This window comes from Myotis nattereri (assembly GCF_964212035.1).
Source record: "Myotis nattereri genome assembly, chromosome: 9".
NCBI classification, from domain to species: domain Eukaryota; kingdom Metazoa; phylum Chordata; class Mammalia; order Chiroptera; family Vespertilionidae; genus Myotis; species Myotis nattereri.
In genome coordinates this window covers 5,961,223-5,987,749 of record NC_138084.1, presented here as the reverse complement: position 1 = coordinate 5,987,749, position 26,527 = coordinate 5,961,223, and the positions used below count along the sequence as shown (strand labels likewise).

The 26,527-nt window shown below is 55.6% G+C and overlaps 3 protein-coding genes across 5 annotated transcripts; 2 read left to right on the top strand and 1 right to left on the bottom strand.

Annotated features, from left to right (window-relative positions):
* Positions 1-272: 272 nt before the first annotated feature.
* On the top strand, positions 273-5,229 carry CTSF (cathepsin F). 2 transcript variants are annotated; one of them, XM_081099189.1, is made up of 14 exons: positions 273-583; positions 791-889; positions 1,153-1,237; positions 1,327-1,388; positions 1,517-1,592; positions 2,158-2,271; positions 2,395-2,540; positions 2,626-2,722; positions 2,802-2,882; positions 3,704-3,823; positions 3,904-3,968; positions 4,067-4,157; positions 4,532-4,590; positions 4,672-5,229. In XM_081099189.1, the coding sequence occupies exons 1-14, from the start codon at positions 371-373 to the stop codon at positions 4,744-4,746; spliced, it is 1,383 nt and encodes a 460-aa protein (XP_080955315.1). In that variant the 5' UTR covers positions 273-370; the 3' UTR covers positions 4,747-5,229. The 2 variants fall into 2 exon arrangements, with proteins under 2 accessions (XP_080955315.1, XP_080955316.1); XM_081099190.1 differs by lacking the exon at positions 273-583 and adding an exon at positions 619-653.
* Positions 5,230-5,361: 132 nt separating this feature from the next.
* Positions 5,362-18,788, bottom strand: ACTN3 (actinin alpha 3; the record flags this gene model as incomplete). The annotated part of the gene is made up of 21 exons (XM_081099188.1): positions 5,362-5,649; positions 5,729-5,887; positions 6,364-6,429; positions 6,518-6,664; positions 7,039-7,218; positions 7,295-7,429; positions 7,841-8,023; positions 8,289-8,429; positions 8,537-8,645; positions 9,179-9,329; positions 10,361-10,508; positions 10,608-10,838; positions 11,285-11,377; positions 11,647-11,732; positions 12,864-12,945; positions 13,031-13,109; positions 13,582-13,669; positions 13,759-13,845; positions 14,186-14,305; positions 14,479-14,593; positions 18,645-18,788. 21 exons carry the CDS (start codon positions 18,786-18,788, stop codon positions 5,491-5,493), a joined length of 2,703 nt encoding a protein of 900 aa, XP_080955314.1. The 3' UTR covers positions 5,362-5,490.
* An 889-nt stretch (positions 18,789-19,677) lies between these two features.
* On the top strand, positions 19,678-25,704 carry ZDHHC24 (zDHHC palmitoyltransferase 24). Of its 2 annotated transcripts, none has more exons than XM_081098616.1 (3): positions 19,678-19,706; positions 21,786-22,063; positions 23,214-25,704. In XM_081098616.1, exons 2-3 carry the CDS (start codon positions 22,051-22,053, stop codon positions 23,507-23,509), a joined length of 309 nt encoding a protein of 102 aa, XP_080954742.1. In that variant the 5' UTR covers positions 19,678-19,706; positions 21,786-22,050; the 3' UTR covers positions 23,510-25,704. The 2 variants fall into 2 exon arrangements, with proteins under 2 accessions (XP_080954742.1, XP_080954741.1); XM_081098615.1 differs by having other exon boundaries at positions 19,678-20,000.
* The last annotated feature ends 823 nt before the right edge of the window (positions 25,705-26,527 follow it).

Genomic DNA, 26,527 nt, shown 5'->3' with positions numbered 1-26,527 from the left:
AGGATTGCTACAACGATTATATGTTAACATGTAATAAAAATGCAATAAATGTTAGTTATTTTTATTCTTAGGCTAGCTCCGAAGACCTAAGAGGGTTATTCCCAGGCTGGGGCTCCTGCAGACGTGAATTGTGCCAGGACCCGCTGGTTCTCCCCCCCGCCCCCCCCCAAACTGGACCCCACCCACCTGCGCAGTCAGCGCGCCCCACGTGCCTCGCGTAAACAAATGAGTGCGCAGGCGCCCCAAACGGACGTCCATTGGCTGGCGCCCAGGAGCGGGGCGGGGGTTCAGGCCCCAAGGTCTCGGACTGCTCCGTCGGGCCGGTTGGTCGGAGCAGTCTGTGGGCGCCGCCGCCGGCTTCGCCCTCGCGATGGCGTCCTGGCTGCCGCTGCTGTGGCTGCTGGGGCTGCTCCCGGCCGCTGCCCCCGCCCCGTCCCGCCGAGACGCCGGCGCGCAGGCCTGGGAGCCCGCGTCCCCGGAGCTGCTGCGGCGGCCCGCCCGCTTCTCCCTGGACACATACAACCGCGGCCTGGCTGCCGGGGCGCGGGCCGTGCTGGGGACCGTGAGCGGTCGCGTCCGTCGAGTGAGGACGCGGCTGGGGCGGGGACGCGGGGCGCTAGTCCGAGAGATAGGAACTTTGGCCTAAACTTAGGGTGGGGGCACTGGACGGCTGGGCACCTTTGATTGGGATGGGGGAGGAGACGCGGAGGGGCTGTGGGACCCCAGGAGACGGGGCTGCGGTGGGAGTGGCTGTGCCCGCCTCACCCGCCCCACCCACCCCTCCAACCAGGCGGGCCGAGCGTCGCTGTACTCTCTGAAGGTGACTCTGGAGGAGCTGCCCTGCAAGGACCCCATGGTGTGCCAGCTCCCTGTGTCTAAGAAAACCCTGGTGAGTGATGGGGCTCCCCCGTTTCCTTGTACCAGGCTGAGTCTGGCAGCAGTTGGGGGGGGGGGCGTTTCAAGCCAAAGGGAAGGGATCTGAGGCAACAGCTACTCAGGTCACTTCCCTGGACGCGGGCCGGGGAGACCAGGCTTTAAAAGGTAAGATGTCTCCACCGTGGGGGTGATTGCCTTGGGGGTGATCCTCATCTGGGAGGCCTCCAGCGCCATCTAGCCGAGGGCCCCCAGACTGGCTTTCTCCTCTCCCCCTAGCTCTGCAGCTTTGAAGTCTCCTATGAGCTAGGAAAACACGCGTTGCTGAAGCAGGACTGTGGCCCAGTAGACACCAACATGAAAGGTGCTGGGATTGCCCAAGGATGCTGGGATAGCCTGGGTCAGACTTCATTCAGGGTTTAGCCTTGATTTCTTTGTTCCAATCCCATCCAGATGACAAAAATGAGACTTCCAGTCCACTCCTCCCACTGTCAGACAGGGACCCTCTACCTCAGGTGAGGAGTCCTTCTCTCTCTGGGGAGCTGGCTGCTGCCTTATATCCCCTCTCTTCCTCTCACCCTGGCCTGGGGCTCCCTGGTCAATCTGAGAAGGACTCCTTGTAAAGACCCCTCTGCCTTTCCAGGACTTTTATGTGAGAATGGCTTCGCTCTTCAAGTACTTTATCACCACCTATAACCGGACATATGAGACGGAGGAGGGTGAGGACCCAGCCTGGGGTGTACGAGTCCCAAACAGATCAGGCCTTCCCTCACTTTGGCACCTTGGTGTTGGGAGGGGAAGACCAGGAGAGGTAGTGCATCCTTTCAAGGACTCCTAAATCCCCACGTTCTTGCCCAATTTCCCAGGATTGGGAGGCTACCTCAGGGATCTGACTCTTTCTCCCATCGGATCTTCCTAGTCAGAAACCATGGGCCTCCATCGTTCTGGGTTGAGTGGGATGGAGCAAAGGACAGATTTTCTCTGCTGGAGGCTCCTGGGGTGGTGGCCTTTTCCTATGACCTCCTGTCTGGGGGTGCTCTTTGGAGCCCGTTCTGGTTCTGCCTTCACACCTGAGAAGTCATCACCCCAGTTTGGCCCCAAAAGTTTGCCACACCTCTCAATTTTATCACTTGCAGGTCTGCCCCACCCCCACCCCCGCCCTTACCTGCTCCAGGGTTCTGTCCTTCCTGAGCTTACAGGGAAACCTCTGCCAGTTAGCCTCAGGCACTCCTTTATGAGCTGCCTGGAGTCCCAGCCCCTCCTCTCCTGCTCCTTGGTCCTCAGAAGCCCAGTGGCGCATGTCCGTCTTTATCAATAACATGATACGAGCGCAGAAGATCCAGGCCCTGGACCGTGGCACAGCTCAGTATGGAGTCACCAAGTTCAGTGACCTCACAGGTAGGGCTGGTGGCCAAAGCCATCATGGAGCCTAGAAGAGACAGGACCTGTTTCTAAGGCCCTGATCAGGGCTGTCTTAGAAAACTTCCCCCACCCCCATCTGCTGCCCACCTCTGCCCACAGAGGAGGAGTTCCGCACCATGTACCTGAATCCCCTCCTAAAAGAGGAGCTTGGCAAGAGGATGCGCCTAGTCAAGTTCGTTGGCGACCCTGCCCCACCTGAGTGGGACTGGAGGAAAAAAGGGGCTGTCACCAAAGTCAAGAACCAGGTTGGACCCTCAGAAGTGAGGGTGGACGTGAGGATTGCCCTGGGGTTGGGAAGAGACCCAGCCTGACTCTGCCCATCTCTTGTAGGGCATGTGTGGTTCTTGCTGGGCCTTCTCAGTTACAGGCAACGTGGAGGGCCAGTGGTTCCTGAAACGGGGGGACCTGCTCTCCCTCTCTGAGCAGGGTGAGCATCCCGCTGTACCCCCCTGTGCCCAGCCCAGCTCCTCCCAAGGGCTCCTTGGGACTGGCCGTGTGTCTCGTAGAGCTCGTGGACTGTGACAAAGTGGACAAGGCCTGCATGGGTGGCTTGCCCTCCAACGCCTATTCGGCCATAAAGACTTTGGGTATGCATTAATGGGGTCAGGGGGGACAGTGGGAGCCACTTCTCCCTCCACCTGAAGTCACATTTTGTGAGGGGGAGAGACATAAGCATGGGAGTCACGTGAACCGGGTTTAAGCCTTCGTGCTGACCCTGAAGTCCTTGGGCAAGTCAGCTCTCTCAGAGCCTCAGTTGCCTCATCTGTGAAATGGGGCTCATGCCCACCTCATAGGATTGCCTTGAGTATCAAGTGAGGAAATATATGTCAAGTCCCTGGCACATAACAGGGTCTTGATATTTTTGTTGCTTGGAGGTCTGTATTTCTAGCCACTGCTAAACCAGGTAGTAACTCACCTCCCTCTTGAGGGGAGGTGTTGAATTAAATTGGCAATTCAGTCAAACAGTGGGCTGCAGAGTAAAGGATAAAGGGCTGAGGGACTGAAGTGGCCACATAGAAACTGGTCTGGAAGCCTGGCGGGATCGGGGCCAGATGGGGACCCACACATGCCCTACAGGAGAGGGGCAGAGTCAGGGCTGAGTCCTGTCAGAGCAGGACAAGCAAGCCAAGGTCAAATGCCCTAGGACAGCAGGGACAAGCGAGGAGTCAGCAGCTGGGGGCGAGTTCCATCTCTGCCACATTTCTCACTGGTTACTCCCTCAACCCCCTGAGTTGACACTCTAAGGCTTTTCCGCAGAGGGGATGGCCTGTGTTCTGGGGTGGATGAGGAATGTGAAGCCTTGTGGATAAGGGGCTTAGCATAGCCTCTGGCTAGGAGAAGACTGAATGTATGCTAAACAGAGTCCACCTTTTCTCTACTTCCCCTTCGACTCCCCACCATTGCCCAGGAGGGCTGGAGACAGAGGATGACTACAGCTACAGTGGCCACTTGCAGACCTGCAGCTTCTCTGCCCAGAAGGTCAAGGTTTACATCAATGATTCAGTAGAACTAAGCCACAATGAGCAAGGTGAGTGAGGCATGGGATGGGGACAGGCCACGTGCGGCTGGGGCCTGGGGGCCCCTGATACTGCCCCTCTCCTGTCTCAGAGCTGGCAGCCTGGCTGGCCAAGAACGGCCCCATCTCCATTGCCATCAACGCCTTTGGCATGCAGGTAAGGCCCTAGCCCCCCTGCCCCTGCTCCATTTCTTGTTGACTCCTCCCCTACCTCTCCTTGGAGTTGGCCTCCTATTGCTTATTCTCCCTCCTCAGTTCTACCGCCATGGAATCTCCCACCCACTGCGGCCTCTCTGCAGCCGTTGGTTCATTGACCATGCTGTACTGCTTGTGGGCTATGGCAACCGTGAGTTCTGCTGACCCCTCTCTGCCCACCCACCCCAGGTCACAGCATCTCAGGACCTCTAGGGGGAAATCTGGGGAAAGCCTAGGAACCCTTTCCCCCCAGCTGTGGGCCAGGTGGGATCATCCATCCCCTCTGTGGATGGGAAGGCTGAGGCAGTAGGAGGTTAAAATGTATGGACAGCTAACCTGCATGAGGGGAGTAGGTAGGTACCCTTCCTAAACCCTAGAGCCCCAGGTCTCCAGGAGGGTGGTCGGTGGGCCTGTCTCTTTTCTGCTCTTTTCCTAGTACCTGTCACACAGTAGGCCCACAGCAGATATTTGAAGAGTGCAGAGTGCTTGGGGCCCTGACTCCCTGCACTCCCCACTACTTTCCAGGCTCTGATGTTCCCTTCTGGGCCATCAAGAACAGCTGGGGCACTGACTGGGGTGAGGAGGTGAGTCTTGCCTGCTCAGCCCCTGGCCCTCCAGCCCCCACCCTGCCCCAGTGCCCTCACCCCCCTTCCCCTCTCTTCCAGGGTTACTACTACTTGCATCGTGGGTCTGGGGCCTGTGGTGTGAACGTCATGGCCAGCTCAGCAGTAGTGAACTGAGGAGCAGCAGCTCAGGACCTGGTGCTGACCAGGGCAGTGCCTCCCCGAGCCGGACCTGCATTTCCAGGTCCCTCCCCAGGAGGCACAGCTGGCTCAGGGATGGGTGCTGGGTACCTCAGGGTGAGCAAAGGGCACTGGGTGAGGGGTACAGCCCCTATCCCCTCCACCCAGCTCCCACTCTGAAGTTCCCCAGCTGCACCTTTGTTAAGTTGTGGTAGCCAGGAGGGTTTGGGGTGAAGGATGATGTCTTGGCAGCTGAGGCTGGGCCAAGAACCCTGGGCTTAGGCAAGGAACAGGTGGGAAGCAGATATTCTGGTCTTAAATTCAGCTTGTCCTCAGTAGCTCTGGGTTCCTGACCTGGCTTTTCTCTGGCGTTAGAAATTCTGGTTCCCTGGAGTTGGCGACAGTATCCCCTTTCATGTCTAGACAAACTGTTGTAACCACCCTTTTCTAACAGCAATAAAGAGGTGTCCTCCGCTCCAATGTGGTGTGAATGCTCAGTCCCTGAGGTCAAGGAGGGGTGGTGGGGACCCCTGGAGGGTTAAGGTCAGGCATTTAGTCCCGCCCAGGAGCCTAGGGCCCAGCTTCTGTTTCAGGAACCAAAAGGAGACGGAGTGAAACCCATGGATGGATCTTTATTCCGAAAGAGTTTGCTGGTCTTTCCTAGGGGCCCCTGCTCTGAGATGGATGGGATCAGTCAGAGGGAACACCCTCTTTCCTGGAAAACCTCATCAGGGTTTGAAGTTAGAGGTCACTCTCACCATAGAGGGCACTGGAGAAGGCCATGTAGTCCAGGGCTCCAGCTGGAACCCCGGGCCCCTTGTAGGGGGTCATTCGTCGGATGCAGTACTCAGCCTGCTCAGCTGGGAGCTCCCGCCGCAGCCCCTCTGGAGTGATGTAGTTCTGCGGAGAAGAGGTATTGAGGGCCCACAGGTCCCAGTCCCTGCCCCAGCCCGCCAGCCCCTCCATGCCAGGGACCCACCTTGTCTCCCGCCAGGATCTTGAAGGAGGCCACGACTTGCTCAGCTGTATCAGTCTCGGCTGTTTCTCGGGTCATGAAGTCAATGAAGGCCTGGAAGGTCACGACCCCAGCCGCATTGGGGTCCACTATGGTCATAATGCGAGCAAACTCCACTTCCCCCTGTAGGGATAGAGGCCGGGCATCATGCCCACGGGTGCTGAAGCCAGGAGGGCTCTACATGTCCAGCCTTGGCTGCACAACCCCAGGAACAGGGTGCTCCCTTTCTCCCTAGACTGCAGCCTCTGTCAGCTCTGCCTTTAGGAAGTCCTTTCCACTAGGCTGAATCTGCTTCCTGCCTGTGGCAGTGCCCCTTTTGCCCATTGGTCCTGGTCTTTTCTCCTGGCACTCCCTGTAGTGATGCAAACTCAAGCTTTGGAGACGCAGAACTAGGTCCAAATTTCCAGCTATGTATCTTTGAACAAGTTAATCTACCTCTATGAGCCTTTGCTAGCCCCTGTCTGGAATGGTCTAATTCTGCCTAGCTTCAATGGGTGTGATGAGGAGAAAATGAGGTCATGGATGTTAAGGTGGGAGGCACATAGCAGGTGATCCATGTAGGACAGGGTACTGATGGGAGGAGGGTGAGGGGCACTCACCAGGTCATAGCCCATGGAGATGAGGCAAGCCCGGAAGTCATCAGGCTCCATCATCCCATTCCGCTTCTGTAGTGGGTAAGTGGGTGTCAGGCTTGGTCCTCAAACCCCACCAGCCCCCAAGTCCACCACCCCAGTAGGCTGGGCCCTTGCTGACCCGGTCAAAGTGGTTGAAGGAGGCCCGGAACTCATTGAGCTGATCCTGGCTCAGGCCCTTGGCGTCTCGGGTCAGTACCTGGTTCTCCACCTCGTTGATGGTGCGGGCGATGGTGGTGAGCAGCTGCTCCCAGCCCACACGGATGTGCTGGGAGAGCAGGAGATGGGGCTAAGTCAGTGGGCAGCCAGTGCCTGGCCACAAGCTCTAGCTCCACCCCCAACCCACTGTGAGACCCTGGGTAAGTCTTCCTCTCTGGGCCTCCGTACCCATCTGGAGGTTCCACTGAGTCACCTCCAGTGGCCCTTTCTTCCTTAAAGTTTGATGATTTATTATGTATTAAGTATTGATCCAATCTGGCCTGGCTTTAGATTGCTGTATGATTCTGGACAGGTCACTTTTCACTCGTGGGTCTCAGTATCCATTGGGGGATGTGGCCAAGCGGAATTGGGACCCTCCTGGAACAGACGTGCTGTTTCCAGGTGTGGCCACGCCAAGCTTCCCAGCCAGTGCCGCCTCCCCACCTCCATGCTGTAGACGGTGTGCTTATTGTCGAACACCAGGCTCTCCTGCAGCAGCTGGTGGTCGCCCTCCAGCCGGTCAATGTTGTTCTTATAGTTGATGACGATCTGCTCCTGCTGCCTCAGTCCAGCCATCTGCTCCTCCAGAGAGCCAGCCATACCCACTGCCAGGCGCCCCACCTCCTGCAGGGGGACCCGGGCAGGATGAGAACTCTTGGCTCTTGGTGGCCCAGCTCCTGCCCCAATGTCCAAGCCTTACCTCCATCTTCCCCTGGATCCAGGGCCCAATCGCATTGGCCTGGGCTGCAAACTGTCGCCGGAGCCTCTCATTCGCCTGCTGCCGTGCCAGCTCCTCCTGCAGCATCTGGTCACGGCTGGGCACCAGCTTTCGGACCTGAAAGGGGAGTGGCTGTGCCAGGGCAGCCCTGGAGGAATCCTGCCCCTCAAACAACCCCTGCTGCTCTGAACCAAGGTGTCAGGGCTTGCTGGGCAGGCGCTGGGGCAAATCAACCTCTCTGGGCTTGTTTCCTCATCAGTAAATGGGGCATCAACTTCATTTATAACTAACTGTTTTGTAAAGGATGCCCACATCCAGCTTTCATTATATTTCACATCAGGCCTGACAGGAAAATGCTGCTGTTAGGACCTCTTTACAGATACGGCCGACAGCCAGGGTGACCTGTCCAGCACCACATGGAGTCTGTGGCAGACCGCAGACCCTTATTTTGGGACACCTGAGGTTTCAGGGTGATGAGAGGCCTCAGGAGCAGGTGGGACGCAGCGGGTGGCCACAGGCAGCACTGACCGTGTCCCACTTGGTGTTGATGTCCTGTGCGCTGAGCGTGATGTAGGGGTTGGTCAAGCTGGGCCGCAGCCCGTAAGTCTGGCAGATCTTCTGGATCTCACCCTGGATGCCCAGGATGGCACCCCGCTCTCGGTCAGCCTCGGGCAATGTCGCCTTGAACTGCTCATGTGCTGTCAGCAGGCTCTGGGGGCAACAGGCAGGAAGGATCAGCCAGGACCCCCACTTCCTGTAAGCGAGAGAAAGGGCAGCACGGTGCTCCAGGCATCCAGTGGGTCCAGGGCAGGGCTGGCTCAAGAACCCAGTCCTGTCTCCCAGTCCAGCTCTCAGAAACAGGGTTTCCTTCCCCCCCATTCCTCAAGAGCCTAAGGAAGTGGCCGACAGCATTTTAGGCCAGCTTCCCTGTCATCTCATGCAGGCCCCCCCCCCCCCCCGGAACACCCACGCCCACCTGGGTCTCCTCCACGGAGTGCACCAGCCAGACGTCCTGCAGGTCCTCCACAGCGCCATCCAGCCAGTTGTTGAAAGGTGCTGCCCGCCGTGCAAACTCCAGCTGCAGCTGGTCAATGGTCTCCAGCAGCTTCTCCATCCTCTGAAGGCCGCAGGAATGGCGGAGAGTCAGCAGTTTGCCCAACAGGCCCCCTCACCTGTCTCCGGTCCAGCCCCCCTCACCTGTCTCCAGTCCAGCCCCCAGCTCACCTCAAGCGCATCCCGCCTCTTCTGGGTCAGCGTGCCCAGGTTGTCCCACTGGTCGCAGATGGCCTGGCAGCGGCTGTTCACTGAGGCAGCCTCATGGTAGTCTAGCTCACTGGGGGCGAGAAGAGGGGGTGACTGGGGGGCCAGACCGCAGCCCAGATTTCTTCCTGATCCACACCCCGATGGTGGTGAAGGTGTAAGAAAGCCAGGGCAGGTGGGGGTGAAGCGGGGCTTTCCTGAAGGGGGCGTTCCCAGCGTGGCCCTAGGGGAATAGGATGCCCACTGGTTTCAGCTTGTCCCTCAGGGGTTTGAATGGAGGGGCGGGGTTATGCGAAAAGGGGCGGGTTTGCTGGAGGAGGTGCCAAGGCAGTAGCCAACCCGGTGCGAAGCTGAAGGGAGTGGGCGGCCATGGGGTTGGTGAGGGGCAGTGAGTGGCGGTCGGAGGAGTGTGGGCAGCAGAGCGGGGAGATGGGGATGGGGATAAGGGAGGAGGGGAGGAGCAAGTGGTGATGGGGAAAGACAAAGGGAGAAAGGTCTTGAAGGCAATGAGGATCGGGGCGGGGCTCGAAGCCGAGGGGCGGGACGTTGTATCGGGGGCGGGCCCGGTCTGGGCCACGCCCACTCGAGCTCCTGGGCCACGCCTACTTGAGCTCCTGGGCCAGTGCGGCGATGTGCTCCACGCGGTCCTGGTGTGCCGCCAAGTCGCTTTCAAAGGCCTCGTGGCGCCGTATTAGCGCCCGCACCTCCTGTAGCGATGCCGACTCATGGTCGCGCTGGGTCAGCATCTCCTCCTTTCCTGCTCAGGAAGAGGAGCGCGGCCTGGAGCGGGGCTGTGCCCGCGGAGACTCTTCACCTGGAATCGCAGGTGATCACACCTGCCTGGCCCACCCTAGCGGTTTGCTTTGAGGCGCTGGCCTCAGAGAGTGAAATGAAACTCCTGTTCCAGGGCATGGCCGGTAACTGACGTCTGCGTCCCTGACCCTGCGCGGTGGGGGGTGGCCCTTGGTACTGATCTGGTATTATCTATGGAGAACTACCTCCCACTGACTGAGCCTGGTGAGCTCCTGACGCGGTTTCCTCTGCTCACCTGTGTCCCCAGCGCCTGGCATTTGGCAGACCCTCTATGAATATTTGTTGGGTGAGTGAATAATGAACCTAAAAGTGCTTGGAGAATGACAATTACCATAATTATGCAAATAAAAACATATTTATAACGGCAGTAGCAACCATTGATTGAGTGCCTCTGCATTTTGCAGAAAAGGTAATTGAAATTTAGAGGTTTGTAGATCTCGGGGTCATCTACGTGGCCTTATATTCAAGGACTTCTTATTATATCAAACTATCATTATTTCTTATACCCATAATCCATTGTTAGTGTTTGTTCATTACTTTTAGGCAGGAGTCATTCATTTGTAGGGCTAAAATCCTGACAGAATACAGAATGGCTGTGTTCATAAAGAGTAATATACGTGACTTGTGCAATATTTTGGCATCAATATACTTTGAGCATAACATAAGTGACATTAGGGTTAGGGATTCTCTTATGGGTACATGCTACATATACAAATAAAATGCTAAATGACAAATATATTAGAGCAGACCTCCAGAAGGCCAGACCCAGAAGAGAGTGAAGGGCCTGGCTCTACACATAAAGAAACTGTAGCCCAAAGAGGGGCCGTGACTTGGTTGCATAGCAAGGGTGGAACCAGGAAACAAGTCTCCAACTTTCCGGCAGAACCCCTACCCCTGGCCGGCGCATTCTGCCAGGAGTCCCACTCTCTCCAGTCTCCACCCCAGGACAGAATCAAGCCCCAGGAAGTGTCCTACCCCGGGTCCAGGCTTCGTGCAGGGAGGCCTTCTGCTGGAACTTCTCAGCCAGGTGCTGGAGTCGCTGCAGACGCCGGATCTCCGAGAGCAGCCAGTCCTCATAGCCTTTCTCCACTTGCTCCAGCCCCCGCCACGCGTTGGCGATGTCCTGTGGGGCAGGCAGAGGTGCCCGCCATCATGGCTCACCCATTGCTCAGAAGGGGACACAGATCCCAAGGTCACCCAGAGAATACGGGCACCGGCTCACCGAGACCAGCTTGCCCTCGGAGGGCATGAAGGCGGGCCGGTGGCTCAGCCGCAGCTTGGTCTGCAGCGTGTTGAAGTTGATCTCCAGCTGGCACTTCTCCTGCACACGGGGCGGCTTGTGCAGGCGCCGGTAGTCCCGAAAGTCCTCCAGCTTGCGCTGCATGGCACTCATGCTGTGCTCGCCCACACGGTTCTCCAGCCACGGGATGGTGCGGCGGATCCATTCCAGCAGCTGCCAGGGCCAGGCAGGAGCAGAGCAGAGAGCTCTGGGCTGGCGTGTTCACCTCACCCGCCCCTCTACACCCACACCTAGGCTGTGCCCAAAAGGCCTGGCTCAAGCAGAGTGGGGGTCTGAAGGGAAGAATGGGGGATCCCCACTAGTCTGGGAAGGAGTAGGGTGGTTAATTTCTGAGTCCAGGGACCAGCATAAGTTGGCACAGAGCAAACCATGAGACCACCTAAATAAGAGTGAATGGATAAATGAATGAGGAAATGAGTGAATGGTGAGTGAATGAGCAGGAGCTTGGGAAGGCAGAAGGTGGTAGGAGCTGGTGACGATTTCATGAGGAGGCTGGGGGAGACCAAGGCTCCTCTGAGGAGAGGGAGACTTGGCTGGCACAGACCTGAGTGGGCAGGTTGGGTGGCACAGGTGGGGATGGGAGACCCTCTCTGGCTCACCTCACTGGCAAGCTTCTCATACTCCTGCATGAGCCTCTCATTCTCCTGGTTCACAGCTAGCACCTTGCAGATCCTGTTGGCGGCTGTCTCCGCCTGTGGGGTGGGAGTGGGGGTGGGGGTAGAGTGGCTGCCATAGAACAAGCTGCCACAGACACCCCCAACAGGAACCGTACAAACAGGAACAAGGATGAGGGGAGCACATCTTTCAGGGTGCAGAGGGGCTTCCAGGCCAGAAGCCTCTGCCCCTGAACTCCCCGAGGACTGCGTGTGTGCAGCCGGGATGTGGCGCTCCCACCCACGGGCCTGGCATCTCCAAATGTTGAGATGCTTCCAAGGTTGGCCCTGAGTCCACAACCCCTCACCTGCTCAGCGCCAGCGAAGGCATGGTAGAAGCAGGAAACGTAGGTCATGATGGCCTTCTCATCGGGCTTTGGCGTGTTCACGATGTCTGGGGGATGGCAGCGAGGTGTTCATTGGCCAAACCCAGGGATGGGAAATGGGCTCATGTCCCCACCCAGGCAGAGATCTATCTCCCTTAGAATGGGAGGGGACAGAGACATCTAGCCATGGCCACCAACTGCCAGCTACATCTTCCTCTTCCCTGAATCCCTCTCTGACCACCCCAGCGTCCAGCCGTCTCCCCCTCTGTGGGGTGAGGAAACCATGTGGGAGTGGGTGAGTGGGCAGACACCGCAGCCCTCATGAGGCACCAGACCACACTGCCTGGTGTTTCTAACCGTCCCGCAACTCTGTCTGTCTTTCCCCCAAGTTCTCATCCCCCAATGCCCACATATTCAGGCACCAGGTACAGCAGGTGCTCAATTTTTTTTTAATATATTTTATTGAGTTTTTACAGAGAGGAAAGGAGAGAGATAGAGAGTTAGAAACATCAATGAAAGAGAAACATCAACCAGCTGCCTCCTGCACACTCCCCACTGGGGATGTGCCCGCAACCAAGGTACATGCCCTTGACCGGAACTGAACCCGGGACCCTTCAGTCCGCAGGCCGATGCTCTATCCAATGAGCCAAACCGGTCTTGGCTGCTGTTTCAATTTTTAAAAAAATATTTTGTTTTTGATTTAAGAGAGGAAGGGAGAGATAGAAACATCAGTGATGAGAGAATCATTGATTGGCTGCCTCCTGCATACCCCCTACTGGGGATCGAGCCTGCAACCTGGGCATGTGTCCTTGACTGGACTCGAACCTGGGACCCTTCAGTCTGCAGGCCTATGATCTATCCACTGAGCCAAACTGGCCAGGTCGGCTGTTTCAATTAACTAAAGCCTTGCTTGGGCACAGGGACCAGACACAGCACCTTCCCAAAGGAGCTCTCAGTCTTGAGGGACCAATATGTTCCAAGAGACCCAGGAAACTGGGATATGAGGCGGGGGGGGGGGGGGGGCATTCCAGAAGGGGAGGGGAGGCTGGTCCACCAGGGAGATGGACTAGAGGGGCCTAGAGAGGAGGGCCAGTGGCATAAAGAATTCTGACCAGGGAGCCAGGTGAAGGGCAGGGCCTTCTAGGAGGAGGGAAGAACAGATGTAGAGGTTAGAGACCATGAGATAGCCTGACTCTAACCTTCTGCATCCAACATCTTAGGGATGTCCAGGTATTTCTCTGCCACCTCGAAGGCAGTGTTCAGGTTCCCAATGGGGTCATCCTAGATGGGTATGAGGGGGAGAGATTCAAGGTCAGCTGAGGGCAGAGGTTTTGGGGAGTTGGGGCTGGGGGTGTCGGAGGCCAACCTTGCGCAGTTTGGCATAGTCGATGAGGTCGGGGCGGTGTCGGTGGATGAGAGCACAGAGGGCCAGGCCATCCTTCCAGCTGGACAGAGAGACGGGGGTGGGTCAGGCCCGAGTTCAAGCTGAGGCCCTGTCCTACCCTTGCCCCAGAAGCTTCCCCATCAGGGCAGCCTCATCTGTCAAATGGAGTAAAGTCTAAACTCCTTTGCTTGGCATTCGAGGCACTTCATTACTAGGCTTGGACTACCTCCTGCCATGATTCTTTCACACACCCCAGGCTTAGGCCCCACCAATTTCTAGATGTTTTTGGCCTCCTGCCCACAGGTTCTCTCTGGCTGTTTGCCCTCCCAGGAATATCTCCAATGCTCCCTCTTCCAGGAAGTCTCCCTCACCCTCCTGGAGTCAGTTCAACACTGACTGAGTCCTCCTATTTTCAGACACTGTTCCAGGAACTCGGCTGTGACCTCTCCTCCCCTGCGGCCTGTAACAGGGGCCAGCTCTGGGCCCCAGGGCCTGGCAGAGGCCCGCGCGCTCGAGCGGACCAGCTGACAGACCTGGTGTGGAAGTTTTGCACGTTGACATTGCGGTATGGCGCTGTCTTCCGCTGGCACCACAGCAGCAAGCCTTCCTTGGCCGAGGTTTCTGGATGCAGATGGGGGCATGTTAGCTGGGGAGGGGTCTGAGCCAGGTCCTCTCACCTTACCTGCTCCTCCCCACCATCCCCTGCTCACCCTCCACAGAGATGTCCTGGATGGCAAAGCGCAGGATGATGGTCCAGATCATGCCCAGGGTCATCTTCAGGTTCCCATCCACGATCTCTACAGGGCGGGGATGGGGCAGATCCCACCTGGGGTTCAAGGCCTGTGCTGCCAGCCTCAGCTACCTCCCCCTGCTCCGCTCTCTGGGGCCTGGTCCCTCATCCCAGGGCTGGTGCCTCGTAGGTACTCAACTGTTTTACTGAAAGTTGACTCTGACCCCGTCTAGGTATCAGGGCATGGGCTGGCGTTTTGGGCACATTTGCTCCTTACAGCCTCTCCCATGAGGCATGGATGGTTATCCCCATTGTTGAGATGAGAAAACTGAAGCTCACAGAGGTGACTTGCTGATGGCAGGAACACCCCCAAAGCCCACCTAGGCCCCCTCCTGTCACCTCCTCACCTTCAGCCCCGATGGACACCAGCCTAACCCCCTTGCTGGCAATGAAGTCCAGCGCCTTGTTGACATTGGCAATTTTGTGGAAGCGCATCTTGCCTTTGTCCGGCCTGGACAGCCTCTCTCCTGGGTGTAAAAGAAGAGGTAAAGGGTCAAAGGTCATGAGAGGAAGCTGGAGATCTTGTCCTCAAACGTTCCCCTCCATCGCCAATCCCCTGCAGTCTCTGCTGCCGTATTCCCCCAGCTCTGGGGATCCCCCTTGGTCCCGGGGTCCCTGTGCACGAATTTGCACACCTCACCTGAAATGACCTCCAGGAGCAGCATGAGCTTGAGGCCATTGCGGAAATCCTCCTCGATGTTCTCGATCTGGGTGCCTGCCTTGCGCAGGTGCGAGTTGCACCAGGCAGTGAAAGTCTGGGGGCGGAGAACAGCGCTCAGACCCTAGCGCTGAGGACAGTGCTCAGGCTCCTTGGTCGGGGCAGATCTCAGAGCCCAAGGCCCTGGATTCCAGTCTTGGCTCAGTCACTGACTTGCTGTGTATCTGGGCCAGTCCCTTTCCCTCTCTGAGCTTTAGTTCTCCTGGAAGAGGAGAAATGGGGTCTGGGTCCCATGCAGGTCTCAGTTTGGATGGTTAGAAAATCATAAAGCAGACACGCCAAAGCTTGGGGCCCTCTGAGGTACCAGGGCCAATGCAGGATGATACAGCCTTTTTAAAACCTGAAAAATTCTGGGTCAAAGCACATCTGGCTCTGAGGGTTTGGCCCGAGGGACTGTGCACTGTGTGTTTTTATATGAGCCCCATTGACCTCTCGGGGCTGTTGTGAATTGGCCTCCAGGTAGACTATGAGTGTGGAAGAGCTTTGCAGGCTGTGGAGGGTCAGCTGGGCACTCGGGCCCAGCCTGATCTAGTTGGTGGAGGTGACTCTCCTCCCCTGCCCCCCAGAGTCAGAGCATCTGAAAAGCTGGTCTGGGATGGGAAGGCTGGTATATGGCTGTGTGAATACTGGGGATGGGGTGACCTGGAGCCTGGCACACAAGTTTCTACCAAACTACCAAGCTTTCAGGCCTGGATTCTCCTGGATCCATCAGCCATGAAGTCCTTGGTCGAATCCATATTTGGGCTCCAATCCTCTCTTAGGCTCAGCCTCCCCATCTGTACAGCTAAGGGAGCAGACTCCATGTTATCTCAGGTTCCTCTTCCCTGACCTGGCAGGATTCTAGAATTAGAGCATTCCCCTACCACAAAGCCGGTTCTCCTGGACGGTGGCCCTGGAAGTTATTTGGAATTCTTTCCCTCAGCCAGTGTCCCCTCCTCAGAAACAGCTTTTCAGATGCCCTAGAAGCTGACCTGGGAGATGATGCTTTAAATTCTTGAGGGGCTGTCATTGCTAAGGGAAGGGGGTGAGCTTCCTGTCACTGGAGGTGTTTTGAGCGCTGAGCACTACTTGATGGGGCCCCAAGCACAGGAAGGGCAGTTGATTCTCTGCAGTGCCTTCCAGCCCTGGAGTCTGGGATGCCCTGGAAATGGAGGGGGCAGGGGCAGGCAAGCCTGGGCGGGGCCTCCATGGAAAAGGAGGAGGCATTCTTTCACTCGACAAACATGATTCTTTTTTTTTTTTTTTTTTAAATATATTTTATTGATTTTTTACAGAGAGGAAGGGAGAGAGATAGAGAGTTAGAAACATCGATGAGAGAGAAACATCGATCAGCTGCCTCCTGCACATCTCCCACTGGGGATGTGCCCGCAACCCAGGTACATGCCCTTGACCGGAATCGAACCTGGGACCCTTCAGTCCGCAGGCTGATGCTCTATCCACTGAGCCAAACCGGTTTCGGCGATTCTTTTTTTTTTTAAATTGTTGTTCTTAATCCTCACCCAAGGATATTTTTCCATTGATTTTTAGGGAAAATAGAAGAGAGAGGGAAAGACAGAAACACATCAGTTGGTTGCCTCCTGCACCAGCCCTGACCAGGGCCCGGGCTGGGGAGGAGCCTGCAACCAAGGTACATGCCCTTGACCGGAATCAAACCCGGGATCCTTTGGTCCACAGGTCTATGCTCTATCCACTGAGCCAAATTGGCCAGGTCCAAACATGATTCTTAATGAGATGTGGCCCCTGCCTTAAAGCAATTCACAGTCAAAGAGCCATGTTGGTCTGAGAAGAGCTGGGAGAGACTGGTGTCCAGGATTCCAGGGGAGTTCCCTAAATCAGGTGGGGACCCCTTGGGGAAGGCTAATATTTGATCAGAGCTGTGATGGAGGAGCAGAAATTATTCAGGCAGCAAAGGGCAGGCAAGGGCATTCTGGGCAGGGGCAGCCACGTGGGCAAGTGCTTGGCAGTAAGAAACAGTTGCTAGGTTTGCGAGGCTACAGCTATCTGGCCACTGCCAGAGTGAAGCTGGGGGTGTTGGGCTGTAAGTAGTGGGAGGCAGGCCGGAGGGGCAGCAGTGGCCAGGTCATGCACGAACTTGGGTGCTAAGCCAGGGAGTTTGAACTTGACCCTGAGAGCAACAGGGAGTCAGGGAAGTTTTCAGGCGGGGGGGCGGGGGGCGGGAGCGGCAGAACTGTGTTTTTTAAAAACTCATTCTGGTTGCAGAATGGAGACTGAAGACTTGGCAGAGCAGAAGGGAAAAGTGAGGAGGTGGTGACCGGGACCAGGGTGAGAGAAGGGAAGGTGGCAGGACGAGGTGGATGAGATAGAAACATCTGTTCCTGCTGGAGTACACGCTCCCTGGGCTTGTCCCCTGCTGAGTTCCTGGCACCCAAAATAGTGCCTGACACATAGTTGGACCTTCTCAAGAAATAATGCGTGGATATTTTTGAATGAGGTTGAATGAAGAGGACTCAGGCATCAGGTGGAAGGAGGTGGGAGTGTTCCAAGATGCAGAAGAGTAGCAGGGATGAGGCAGGGCTAAAGCTGAGCGCAGAGATGTTCGTTACATTGTGATAAACAATGTTGGATGAGAAAGAACAGACCAGAATGTCCAGCATCCCCGCGAAGCTGATTAATTTACAGAGCATCTATACTCCTCAGCCATTGAATGAATGGATGATGTGGGTGGCTGTACGTTGGATTGAAAGGATATTCCTCATATTTTGTTAAGCGACAAAGGCAAGTTAAAGAGGCATGTATCTTAAGAAGGACACATGGACCTGGATCAGGGAGAGGCCTGGGTGGGTGGGGGTGAGGATAAGAGTTGTTGCATAGCAGATGGCAGCTGGAGTCAGGGGCAGGAATGACATCACCGGGAGATTGCTGGACCAGCGGGCCACAGCCCAGCTTGGAGACAGGTGCAAGAGGAGCCTGAGGGAAAGCTTGTCACCTGGGGAAGCTTGTCAGCTGAGCCTCCTGGTCCCTGGAGTCATCTCCCGTCACCTAACTCAGTAGAAGTGCTCTGATTCTCAATCCTGGGATTCTCAGATCCTGAAAATTTCACTGAGCACCCCTGTTGCCTGCCCAGTCCTGGAGTCATACTGTTGGCAAATGTTGAGCAGGGTCCAATAACCTCATGGTGTCCTCCCTGTTCCTGGCCTGCCACTCTCTAAGGTTTTTTCACCCCAGCCTGGATCATTTCTCTTCTGGGTACCCAGGTGTCCTGCCCCCTCCACTTGGAAAAGTCTGGGAGCGAAAATAACTCAGGGAGAGGGGGCCTGAGCACCCTACAAGGCTGCGCCAAAGCAGCAGCTGCCCATGTGCCCCTCTCCAGCTCCCTCAAGCCGCTGCCTCAGCACAAAGTGTCCATCTGGCCAGAGAGTCAGGTTACTGCGTAAGGGGACCCAGGGTTCCCTCCTCCCCAGTCCTGTGGCCTTTTCAGCAGGGAGGGGTACCCCGAGAAAGAGTGGGAATGCGGCAAGCAAGGGGCAAAGACCCTCAGGTTGGGGGGTGGGGGGTCCCGTTTTCTGACAGCATATGATTTGGGTCCTATTTCTGCCTCTTTCTAGTCCTCAGTTCCCTCATTTGACAATTGAAATAGAGTGACTACGGACACCATGCTGGAGAGAATACAGAGGAGAGGGTGGGAAGGGATCTGGGGTGGTTGTCTGCACCCCGACATTCCTAAGTCTCTTTACTAGTTGCCTGGCTGCTAGGGTGGGGCCTGGGAATATCTAACTAGAGAGGTGGGGTAGGTGTGGGGAAAAAGAGATTATTCTTCCAGAAACCCCCAAACTTGGATCTCCTGAGCTAAGGCCAACCTGTTTTCACCAGGAGAAGTAGGGCAGCGGACCCAGGGGAATGAATCCTGGGGGGCACACCGGAAACTCTCCTCGTCATCCTAAACCCCTCATGAGGGCTCCCAGCCCTCTCTCTTCCAGCCCTGGGGGACAGCAGAGGACTGATGGGCAGAGCCTGGGCGAGGGAGTGGCGCTCTGCAGGCTCTGCTCCTGACCTGCTGAGATGACAAGCCAAAACTGACCGGCTTTTCGGGCCTCAGTTTTGCCATCAGGAAATGGGCTGGTACTCACTTTCCGCTGCTGCTTCTCCCAGGCCGGGTCCAGCAGCAGGTCGCGATCCCAGTCCTCCTCCTGTTCCATGTACTCGCCGCCGCCGCCGCCCGCGAAGGGCCCCTCCCCGGCCCCCAGACCCTCGGGCTGCATAACCATCATCATCTCGCTGGAGCTCCTGGCTTCGCTCTGCTCGGCGCTCTCCAGGACACAGGGGCCGCGTTAAGTAGCGGCGGGCCCAGCCCCGGATCGGATTCGCGCTAAATATGGGGGCGGGGGGAGGGGCCGAATGGGGGCGAGGGCGCTGGGGTCGGGACCGGGCCAGAAGGTGCACGGGGCCTGGGGACTGCAGAATTTGGGGGCATTGGCTCGGATCCCGTGACGGAGATCCGGGGTTCGCGTTCCAGCTCTGCCGCCAGGGCGCTGTGTGAGCTTGGGAAAGCCACGGGCCCTCTCAGTTTCCTCGTGCACAACGGGGATGACAATAATAATAGTGGCTGCAGGCCGCTGTAGACGCTGCGCTGCGGGCCTCCTCCTGACCCTCTTCCTGCGCGGCGCTGGTGGGAAACCGGGCGCCCTATCCCCATTTCACAGTCAGGAACACCAAGGCGCAGAGATGTTCTGAACGTTTCCTGGGGTGACTAAGGGAGAGACTCGAGCACGGGGAGGGGCTCCAGGCCAGCTGGATGGGCCGATGCAGGGCTATTAATATCGGGGAGGCTGGGGGGTCATGGGGAATGTGCTGAGCCGGGAAACCCCGACGCCACCAAGGGTGCAACTCAATCCTGCAGGCACCCTGGAGAGCCAGCCCAGCGAGCCGGGCTTCAGCGGGCGGCGCGGGGCCGCCGTGGGTGGGCGGCGCTAACGCCGCTGCCCCGCCCTAGTTCCAGCGCCAACGGGATTCCAAGCATCTTCTTGGCTCACTAGGCCGTCCAATCACATCTTCGCATCCGCTGGCGACTCCACGTGACTCTAAACTCACAGCCACGCCCCTCAGAGCTTCCATTGGTCAGGGTAGACTTCCGTCTGACACTATCCCCGCCCCAATACGGAAGCGGCGGGGTACTCGGGACCGTACAGCGGGTGGGTCCAGGCCATGGGGCAGCCCAGGGCGGTGGGGAGCGCGGACGGGCCGCCCACGCGGCTGCCCCTCGTGCTCACCGCGCTGTGGGCGACGGCGGTGGGTCTGGAGCTGGCCTACGTGCTTGTGCTGGGTCCTGGGCCGCCCCCGCTGGGACCCCTGGCCCGGGCCTTCCAGCTGGCGCTGGCCGCCTTCCAGCTGCTTAACCTGCTGGGCAACGTGGGGCTCTTCCTGTGTTCGGATCCCAGCATCCGGGGCGTGATGCTGGCCGGCCACGGTCTAGGCCAGGGCTGGGCGTGAGTGGGGCACGGGATTCCGCGGTGTAGCGGGAACCTTGGACAGGGGGCGGGGCCTTGGGACCTGAAGATGTTAGAACCAGATTCTATAGGCTCCGCCTGTTAGAACCAGAGAACTCATTTAGAACCTGGATGGGAGAGCTAGGGGTATTACTTATTCACTTACAAATTTTACCGAGCACCTATGTGCCAGGTAAACTGTAGGCATAATCAATAAATTATATAGAATGTTAGAAGACGGTGGTATGGACACAAAATGTAGAGCAGGGTAGAAGGGGTGCAAGTTGCAGTTTTAAATAGGGTGGACAAGGTAGGCCTCATTAAGAAGGTGGCATTTAAGCAAAGACTTGAAGAAGGTGGGGGAGTTAGCCATGTGGGAATCTGGGGGAAGAGTGTTCCAGGCAGAGGGAACAGACAACATAAAGGCTCTGAGGCAGTCATGTGCTTAGCATGTTCCAGGAACAGCAAGAAGACCAGTGAGGCCAACGTGGAGTGAGAAGGGGAGGAGAGAGGTTAGACATGTAAAGACCTAGTAGGACATTGAAGGCTTTGCTTTTTACTGGAAGTGAGATGGAAAGCCATTGCAGGGTTGTTGTTTTATAAGATTTATTTTAATCCTCACCTGATGATATGTGTGTGTGTGTGTGTGTGTGTGTGTGTGTGTGTGTTTAATTGATTTTAGAGAGCCCTAGCTGGTTTGGCTCAGTGGATAGAGCGTCAGCCTGTGGACTGAAGGGTCCCAGGTTCGATTCCAGTCAAGGGCATGTACCTTGGTTGCGGGCACATCCCCAGTAGGAGATGTGCAGGAGGTTGCGGGCTGATCGGTGTTTCTCCCTCATCGATGTTTCTAACTCTCTATCCCTCTCCCTTCCTCTCTGTAAAAAATCAATAAAATATATTTTTAAAATATTGATTTTAGAGAGACAGGCTGAGAGAGGACAAGAGAGAGAGAAGCATTGATGTGTGAGAGAAACATCAATCAGTTGCCTACCATATATGCCTGACTAGGAATCGAAACCACAACCTCCGTATGTTCCCTGACTGGGAATGGAACCCAAGACCCTTCCATGCATGGGACGATGCTCCAACCAACTGAGCCACACTGGCCAGGGTGCTATTGGAAGGTTTTGAGCAGAGGAGGGACATGACTTAGATTTTGTTGTTGTTAATCTTCAGGATTTTTTTTCCCCATTGACTTTTTAGAGAGTGGAAGGGAGAGGGAGAGACAGAGAGGGAAACATCAGTGTGGGAGAGACACATCAACTGGTTGCCTCCTGCACGTACCCTGACCGGGATTGGGGATTGAGCCTGTAACAGAGGTATGTGCCCTTGACCGGAATCGAACCCCAAGATCCTTCAATCTGTAGGCTGACGCTCTAACCACGTGAGCAAAACCAGCTAGGGCATGACTTAGATTTTTAAGGATCAGTGCTGGGGTGAGACTACTCTAGGAGGGGGCAAAGGTGGAGTCAGGAAAACTAGTCAAGAGGTTGTTGCCATAATCCAGGTGAGAGTTCATGGTGACTGTGGAGGAAGGCAGAAGTTTGCTCCTGGATGTTAGAGCCAGAGAAAGGCCTTAGGACTAAAGATGTCAGAGCTGGAAGTGACCTCAGACCTGCAGTGCTAGAACTGGGAGGGCTGGGAAGTGGTGTTCAGCCTGCATTTACCTATGGATAACCTGAGGCTTAGCAAGGGCAACCTCTGCTTTCCCAGGACGGGCTCACAGGCATGAGACGGGGCACCCAGAGCTGCTGGGGGGACTGACCCTGTGGTTCTTCCTTGCAGTTACTGCTACCAGTGCCAGAGCCAGGTGCCGCCACGCAGCGGACATTGCTCTGCCTGCCGCGTCTGCATCCTGCGTCGGGATCACCATTGCCGCCTGCTGGGCCGCTGCGTGGGCTTTCACAACTACCGGCCCTTCCTGTGCCTGCTGCTTCATGGTGCGGGCGTCCTGCTCCACGTCTCTGTGCTGCTGGGCCCTGCCCTGGCAGCTCTGCTGCAAGCCCACACGCCCCTCCACACCGCTGCCCTCCTCCTGCTGCCCTGGCTCATGCTGCTCACAGGTGGGAGCCAGGGAGGCCTCCACAGAGAGGCAGAGGGCCTAGTAGTGGGCCATTCTGGTGGGAGATGGGGCTGTGGCCAGTCCCTAGCAATGCCCTGGGGACCCAGTCCCAGTATCATTTATTGGGGTTGGTGGTGAGGACAGCCTGGTATTCAACTGGATATGGTAAAATACAGTGCTTGAACACAGGTACAGAGATCTGCCTGGGAGAATTAGGGAAGGATTCTAGGAGGTGTTGGCCGAGGAGGAAAGACTGGGGAGGTCACTGGGGGAAGGTCACTGGGGGAGTATTCTAAAGGGGACCATTCTAATCGAGGCCTTGGATGTTGGGCAGGGAGCAGCAAAGGCAATTGGATGGGAATTTTGAGAATTAAGGCCAGGACAGTAGGTTAGGACTGGATGGTGGAGGCCTTGAATGCTGGTGTGAAGAGATGGCCCTCACTTGCCTGGGCAGTGGGGAGCCAGTGAAAGTTATAGGCAGGGGAAGACTTGGATCAGGAGGTTTATTGAGAGGCCAAGTTCTGGATGACATTTATTCCTCTTTCTTCTGTCACCACCCAAGATAAAAGCCCCACTGGTCTTTTATACTCTGTCCCCGCCCCCCCCCCCCAAATGCTCTGGGCTTTCTCTCCCCTGCCTCCTTCCTCCTGACCTCTATACCCACAGTCCCCTCTGTACCCTTGTCCTGTAGTTCTTAGTTCAGCAGATACTTGTGACCGACTGTGGGCCAGGATGAAGCCTGCAGGAGGCCTCCACAGAGAGATGCTCTACTTCTCCAGTGTAGCACACAGTACAGCTATAATTAAATAACTGAGAAGGGACCTCATGAATGTCTGTGAGCTCCCTGAGGTCAGAGGTTCATTCTGATATTTGCGGTGCCTGACACCATGTCCAGCACATGGGAAGTGCTCAAACATTTGGGACGCATGAATGAAAGTCATACCTAAGGTAGAGGACTGTGTCTGCCCGGGTCACTGCTGTGTTCCCATCACCCAGCAGGGGCCGGCTAGGGAACAGAGACTCACTGTTTGCTGGGGGAGGAATGAACTCTGCTTCATGGTGGAGGTAGGGGGTGGCTGGAGGGCAGGAGCTGGGCTTTGGGGGACTGGGCCTGCTGCTGCCCCCTGATCCCGTCTGTTCTCTCCTTGCAGGCAGAGTGTCTCTGGCGCAGTTCGCGCTGGCCTTCGTGACCGACACGTGTGTGGCGGGTGCCCTGTTCTGCGGGGCCGGGCTGCTCTTCCATGGGATGCTGCTGCTTCGGGGCCAGACCACCTGGGAATGGGCGCGGGGCCAGCACTCTTATGACCTGGGCCCCTGCCACAACCTGCAGGCAGCCCTGGGGCCCCGCTGGATCCTTGTCTGGCTCTGGCCCTTTCTGGCCTCCCCGTTGCCTGGGGACGGGATCACCTTCCAGACCACAGCTGATGTGGGACTGGTGGCTTCCTGACTCCAGGAAGAGCCAGAGCTGTACAGGGAGGGAGGAGGGGTGAAGGGGCTCATAATTCATTTCAGGCCCACCCCCGGCCTCAGGAGGAGAGGCAGGTTGGTACTTAATGTCTGCTTTCAGCAACTCCAGCCCCATCCTTGGCCTTGCCCCTGCCCAGCTTGGACTCAGTCTCCAGGGCATGGGCCCTGTGAGTCTGCCTCTATCAGTGGCCCCCGAGTGCAGTGGAGGGTCTGGCAAGGGGCTGCTTGGCCAACCCAGCTGCCCCTTTGCCAGATTAATAAAACGCCCACTTGGTTCTTGGATTCCCTCCAGCTTTGTGGGTTTCTGGTCCCTCACTGTTGCCCGGCTGCTGTTTCAGGTTCCTCTGATTGTCACGTCTGGGAACCACTGAACACCTGAGGAGCCAGGGCTCTGCCTCTGTGGCCGCGGTGGGATGGGGTGGGAGACCAGTGGCCACGGTGGCATGTACTGATCGGGGGCATGAGCATCTAAAATTCTGTTTTTCTTCCTCACCCAAGAATATTTTCCCATTGATTTTTAGAGAGTGGGAGACAGAGAAACATCGATGTGAGAGAGACATATCGATCGGTTGCCTCCTGCACGCGCCCCAACTAGGGCCCAGGCCAGGGAGGAGCCTGCAACTAGAGGTATATGCCCTTGGCCAGGATCAAACCCAGGACCCTTCAGTCCGCAGGCTGATGCTCTATCCACTGAGCCAAACTGGCCAGGGCACATTTAAAATATTTCCCCAGGTTCATTGCTTTAGAGTTAGAAGTATTCCCACATCAGCAATTTCATTGAACCTCTCTCTAGCTAACCTGATACACTGAACAGCAATTATGTGGATAGAAAACTTAAGGCTCTGAGAGTTGATGTGATCAGTTCATGGGGTAGTAAATGGAGGAGTCAGGATTTGAACCCAGATCTTTGTGCTTTCTCCTTCAAGCATCTGTGACAGGTGGTGCTGACAGGGCTACACTCCTCTTGGGACTGTTCAGGAGCTACTTACTAAACCTTTTCATTTAAATCTAGTAACTAATTAAATGTGACAGGTTTTAAGCACATCAGTGTACCTCTTTCCTCTTCAAATCTGAAATGATAGTAAGAAAAAATATATGTTTACAAGGAGAAAGAAAATAGGCAGGAGACAGCAGTAGACCAGAGAGCCTGGAGTTTTAAAAGATGGAAAGTGAATGGAGGTTCATTTATTCTCTTGGCAGAGAAGTAGAGAATGAAATTGTGTGTGCCAAGTTGCCTCCCAGAACCTACAGATGCTCAGGAAATTCCATGAGCAACGTGGAAGGCAAGGCCTGGGGCTGACACAGGAGGGGCTGACCCAGTCTGTGCGGAGCAGCTAGGATGCCTCTCCCCCAGTGTCCACCCCACCCCCGACAATCAAGCAGCCACCCTTCTGGGGTGCGAGAGGGGCTGTTTGAAAAGCTTTATGTCTCAGGGGCACGGGAGAGAATAGGGATGAGAGGCAGGACCAAAAATGGGGTGAAGTGAATGTCTACAGATGCTGCTTGCTAGGGTGCTCTCCTGTGACATGGGCACTGCAAACCACCTGTTCCCTCCTCTGTTTACCCCTCCTCCAGAGTATCTTTTGTGTGTGTGTGTGTGTGAGGTTTTTTTAGTTAAAAAGGAGATGCAAGAAAATATTTATAAAGAGAAACACGCTCCCACCCAACTTAAGAAATGGATACCATTTCCTTTGACGTCCCTACGGTGCCCCTCCCTGGTAGAGGACACACTACTGTCTTAATCACTCTCTGGCTTTGCTTTGTAATTTTATTACATTTGCATGTTTTGAATTTTATATAAATGGAACTGTATCATGTTTATTCTTCTGTGACTTGCTTTTTCACTCATTGTTTCTGAGATTTGTCTAAGTGTGTACAGCTGTAGGGCATTCCTTCTCCTTGCTGTATGGTGACCCTTTGAATATACCACAATTTATTTTTCTATTTTGCCCCACTGTGTATGATCCCCTATGATCTATTCTTGGTCCTTGTGCTTCATGTAGATTTAAGAATCAGCTTATCAAGTTCCAACAGTACAAACCTCTTTGAGATTGTGAATGGAACCCACTGAATCTATAGATCAGTTTTGGGGAAATCAAAGTCTGCATGAAATTGAATTTTCCAGTTAATTCCATTTGATCTGATAGCAGACATTGTATGATTTCATTATTTTAAGTTTGTGAATGTGTTTTCTGTGGCTCAGAATGTGGTCTCTCTCAGTGAATGTCCATGTACTTCAGGAAAATGTGTGTTCTGCTCAGTGGAAGCAGTCCAGAGATGTCGGTTATATCCAGTTGACTGGTGGTGGTGTTGAGCTCCTTGAAAAGACATCACGATCAAAGATTGAACAGAGGACAAAAAGAGTTGAGAAAATAATAGCATTTTAAAAATAATTTCAGTGAAGAGCTGGAAGATAAAAATCTCTCAAAAACAGAATAAAAAGACAATAAGAGAAGAGAGAAGAAAATCAGAGGATCAATCCTGTTCTCTCTGGATTTAACAGATGCCGGGCCTCATCAGAATTCGAGAGAGAACAGAGAAAATGGGAGGGAATTTTCCAGAACTGAAGGATGCACATCTCTACCCACAGCACAACAAATACTGACACAGAGTAAGGTGTGTCCTGACATTTCAGAGCCTCAGAGAGAGGAGGCCAGGAGCAAACGGAGCATGGGACTGCCCAACAGCATTACAAAATAAAAAGTAATGGGAGCACTGCCTAAAAACGATGTTCTTGCATGAAAAGGATTCTCAACGTCAAATTTTACGACCCAAACTATCACATATGTGTATGAATTGAATAAAGAAAATTTCAGCCTGGCTGGCGTGGCTCAGTGGTTGAGTATTGACCTATGAACCAGGAGGTCACAGTTCAATTCCCAGTCAGGGCATGTGCCCAGGTTGGGGGCTCACTCCCCGGCGGGGGGGGGGGGGGGGGGGGGAGGGGGAAGGAAGGAGGCAGCAAATCAATGATTCTCTCTCATCATTGATATTTCTA

Excerpts from the sequence above, each read along its gene's own strand:
- CTSF (XM_081099189.1), top strand. The coding sequence starts at position 371 with ATGGCGTCCTGGCTGCCGCTGCTGTGGCTGCTGGGGCTGCTCCCGGCC. Across the intron at positions 2,272-2,394 it reads CAAGTTCAGTGACCTCACAG|AGGAGGAGTTCCGCACCATG; the intron begins GTAGGGCTGGTG and ends CTCTGCCCACAG. Across the intron at positions 2,541-2,625 it reads TCACCAAAGTCAAGAACCAG|GGCATGTGTGGTTCTTGCTG; the intron begins GTTGGACCCTCA and ends CATCTCTTGTAG.
- ZDHHC24 (XM_081098615.1), top strand. The coding sequence starts at position 19,720 with ATGGGGCAGCCCAGGGCGGTGGGGAGCGCGGACGGGCCGCCCACGCGG. Across the intron at positions 20,001-21,785 it reads GGTCTAGGCCAGGGCTGGGC|TTACTGCTACCAGTGCCAGA; the intron begins GTGAGTGGGGCA and ends TCTTCCTTGCAG. Across the intron at positions 22,064-23,213 it reads CTGGCTCATGCTGCTCACAG|GCAGAGTGTCTCTGGCGCAG; the intron begins GTGGGAGCCAGG and ends CTCTCCTTGCAG.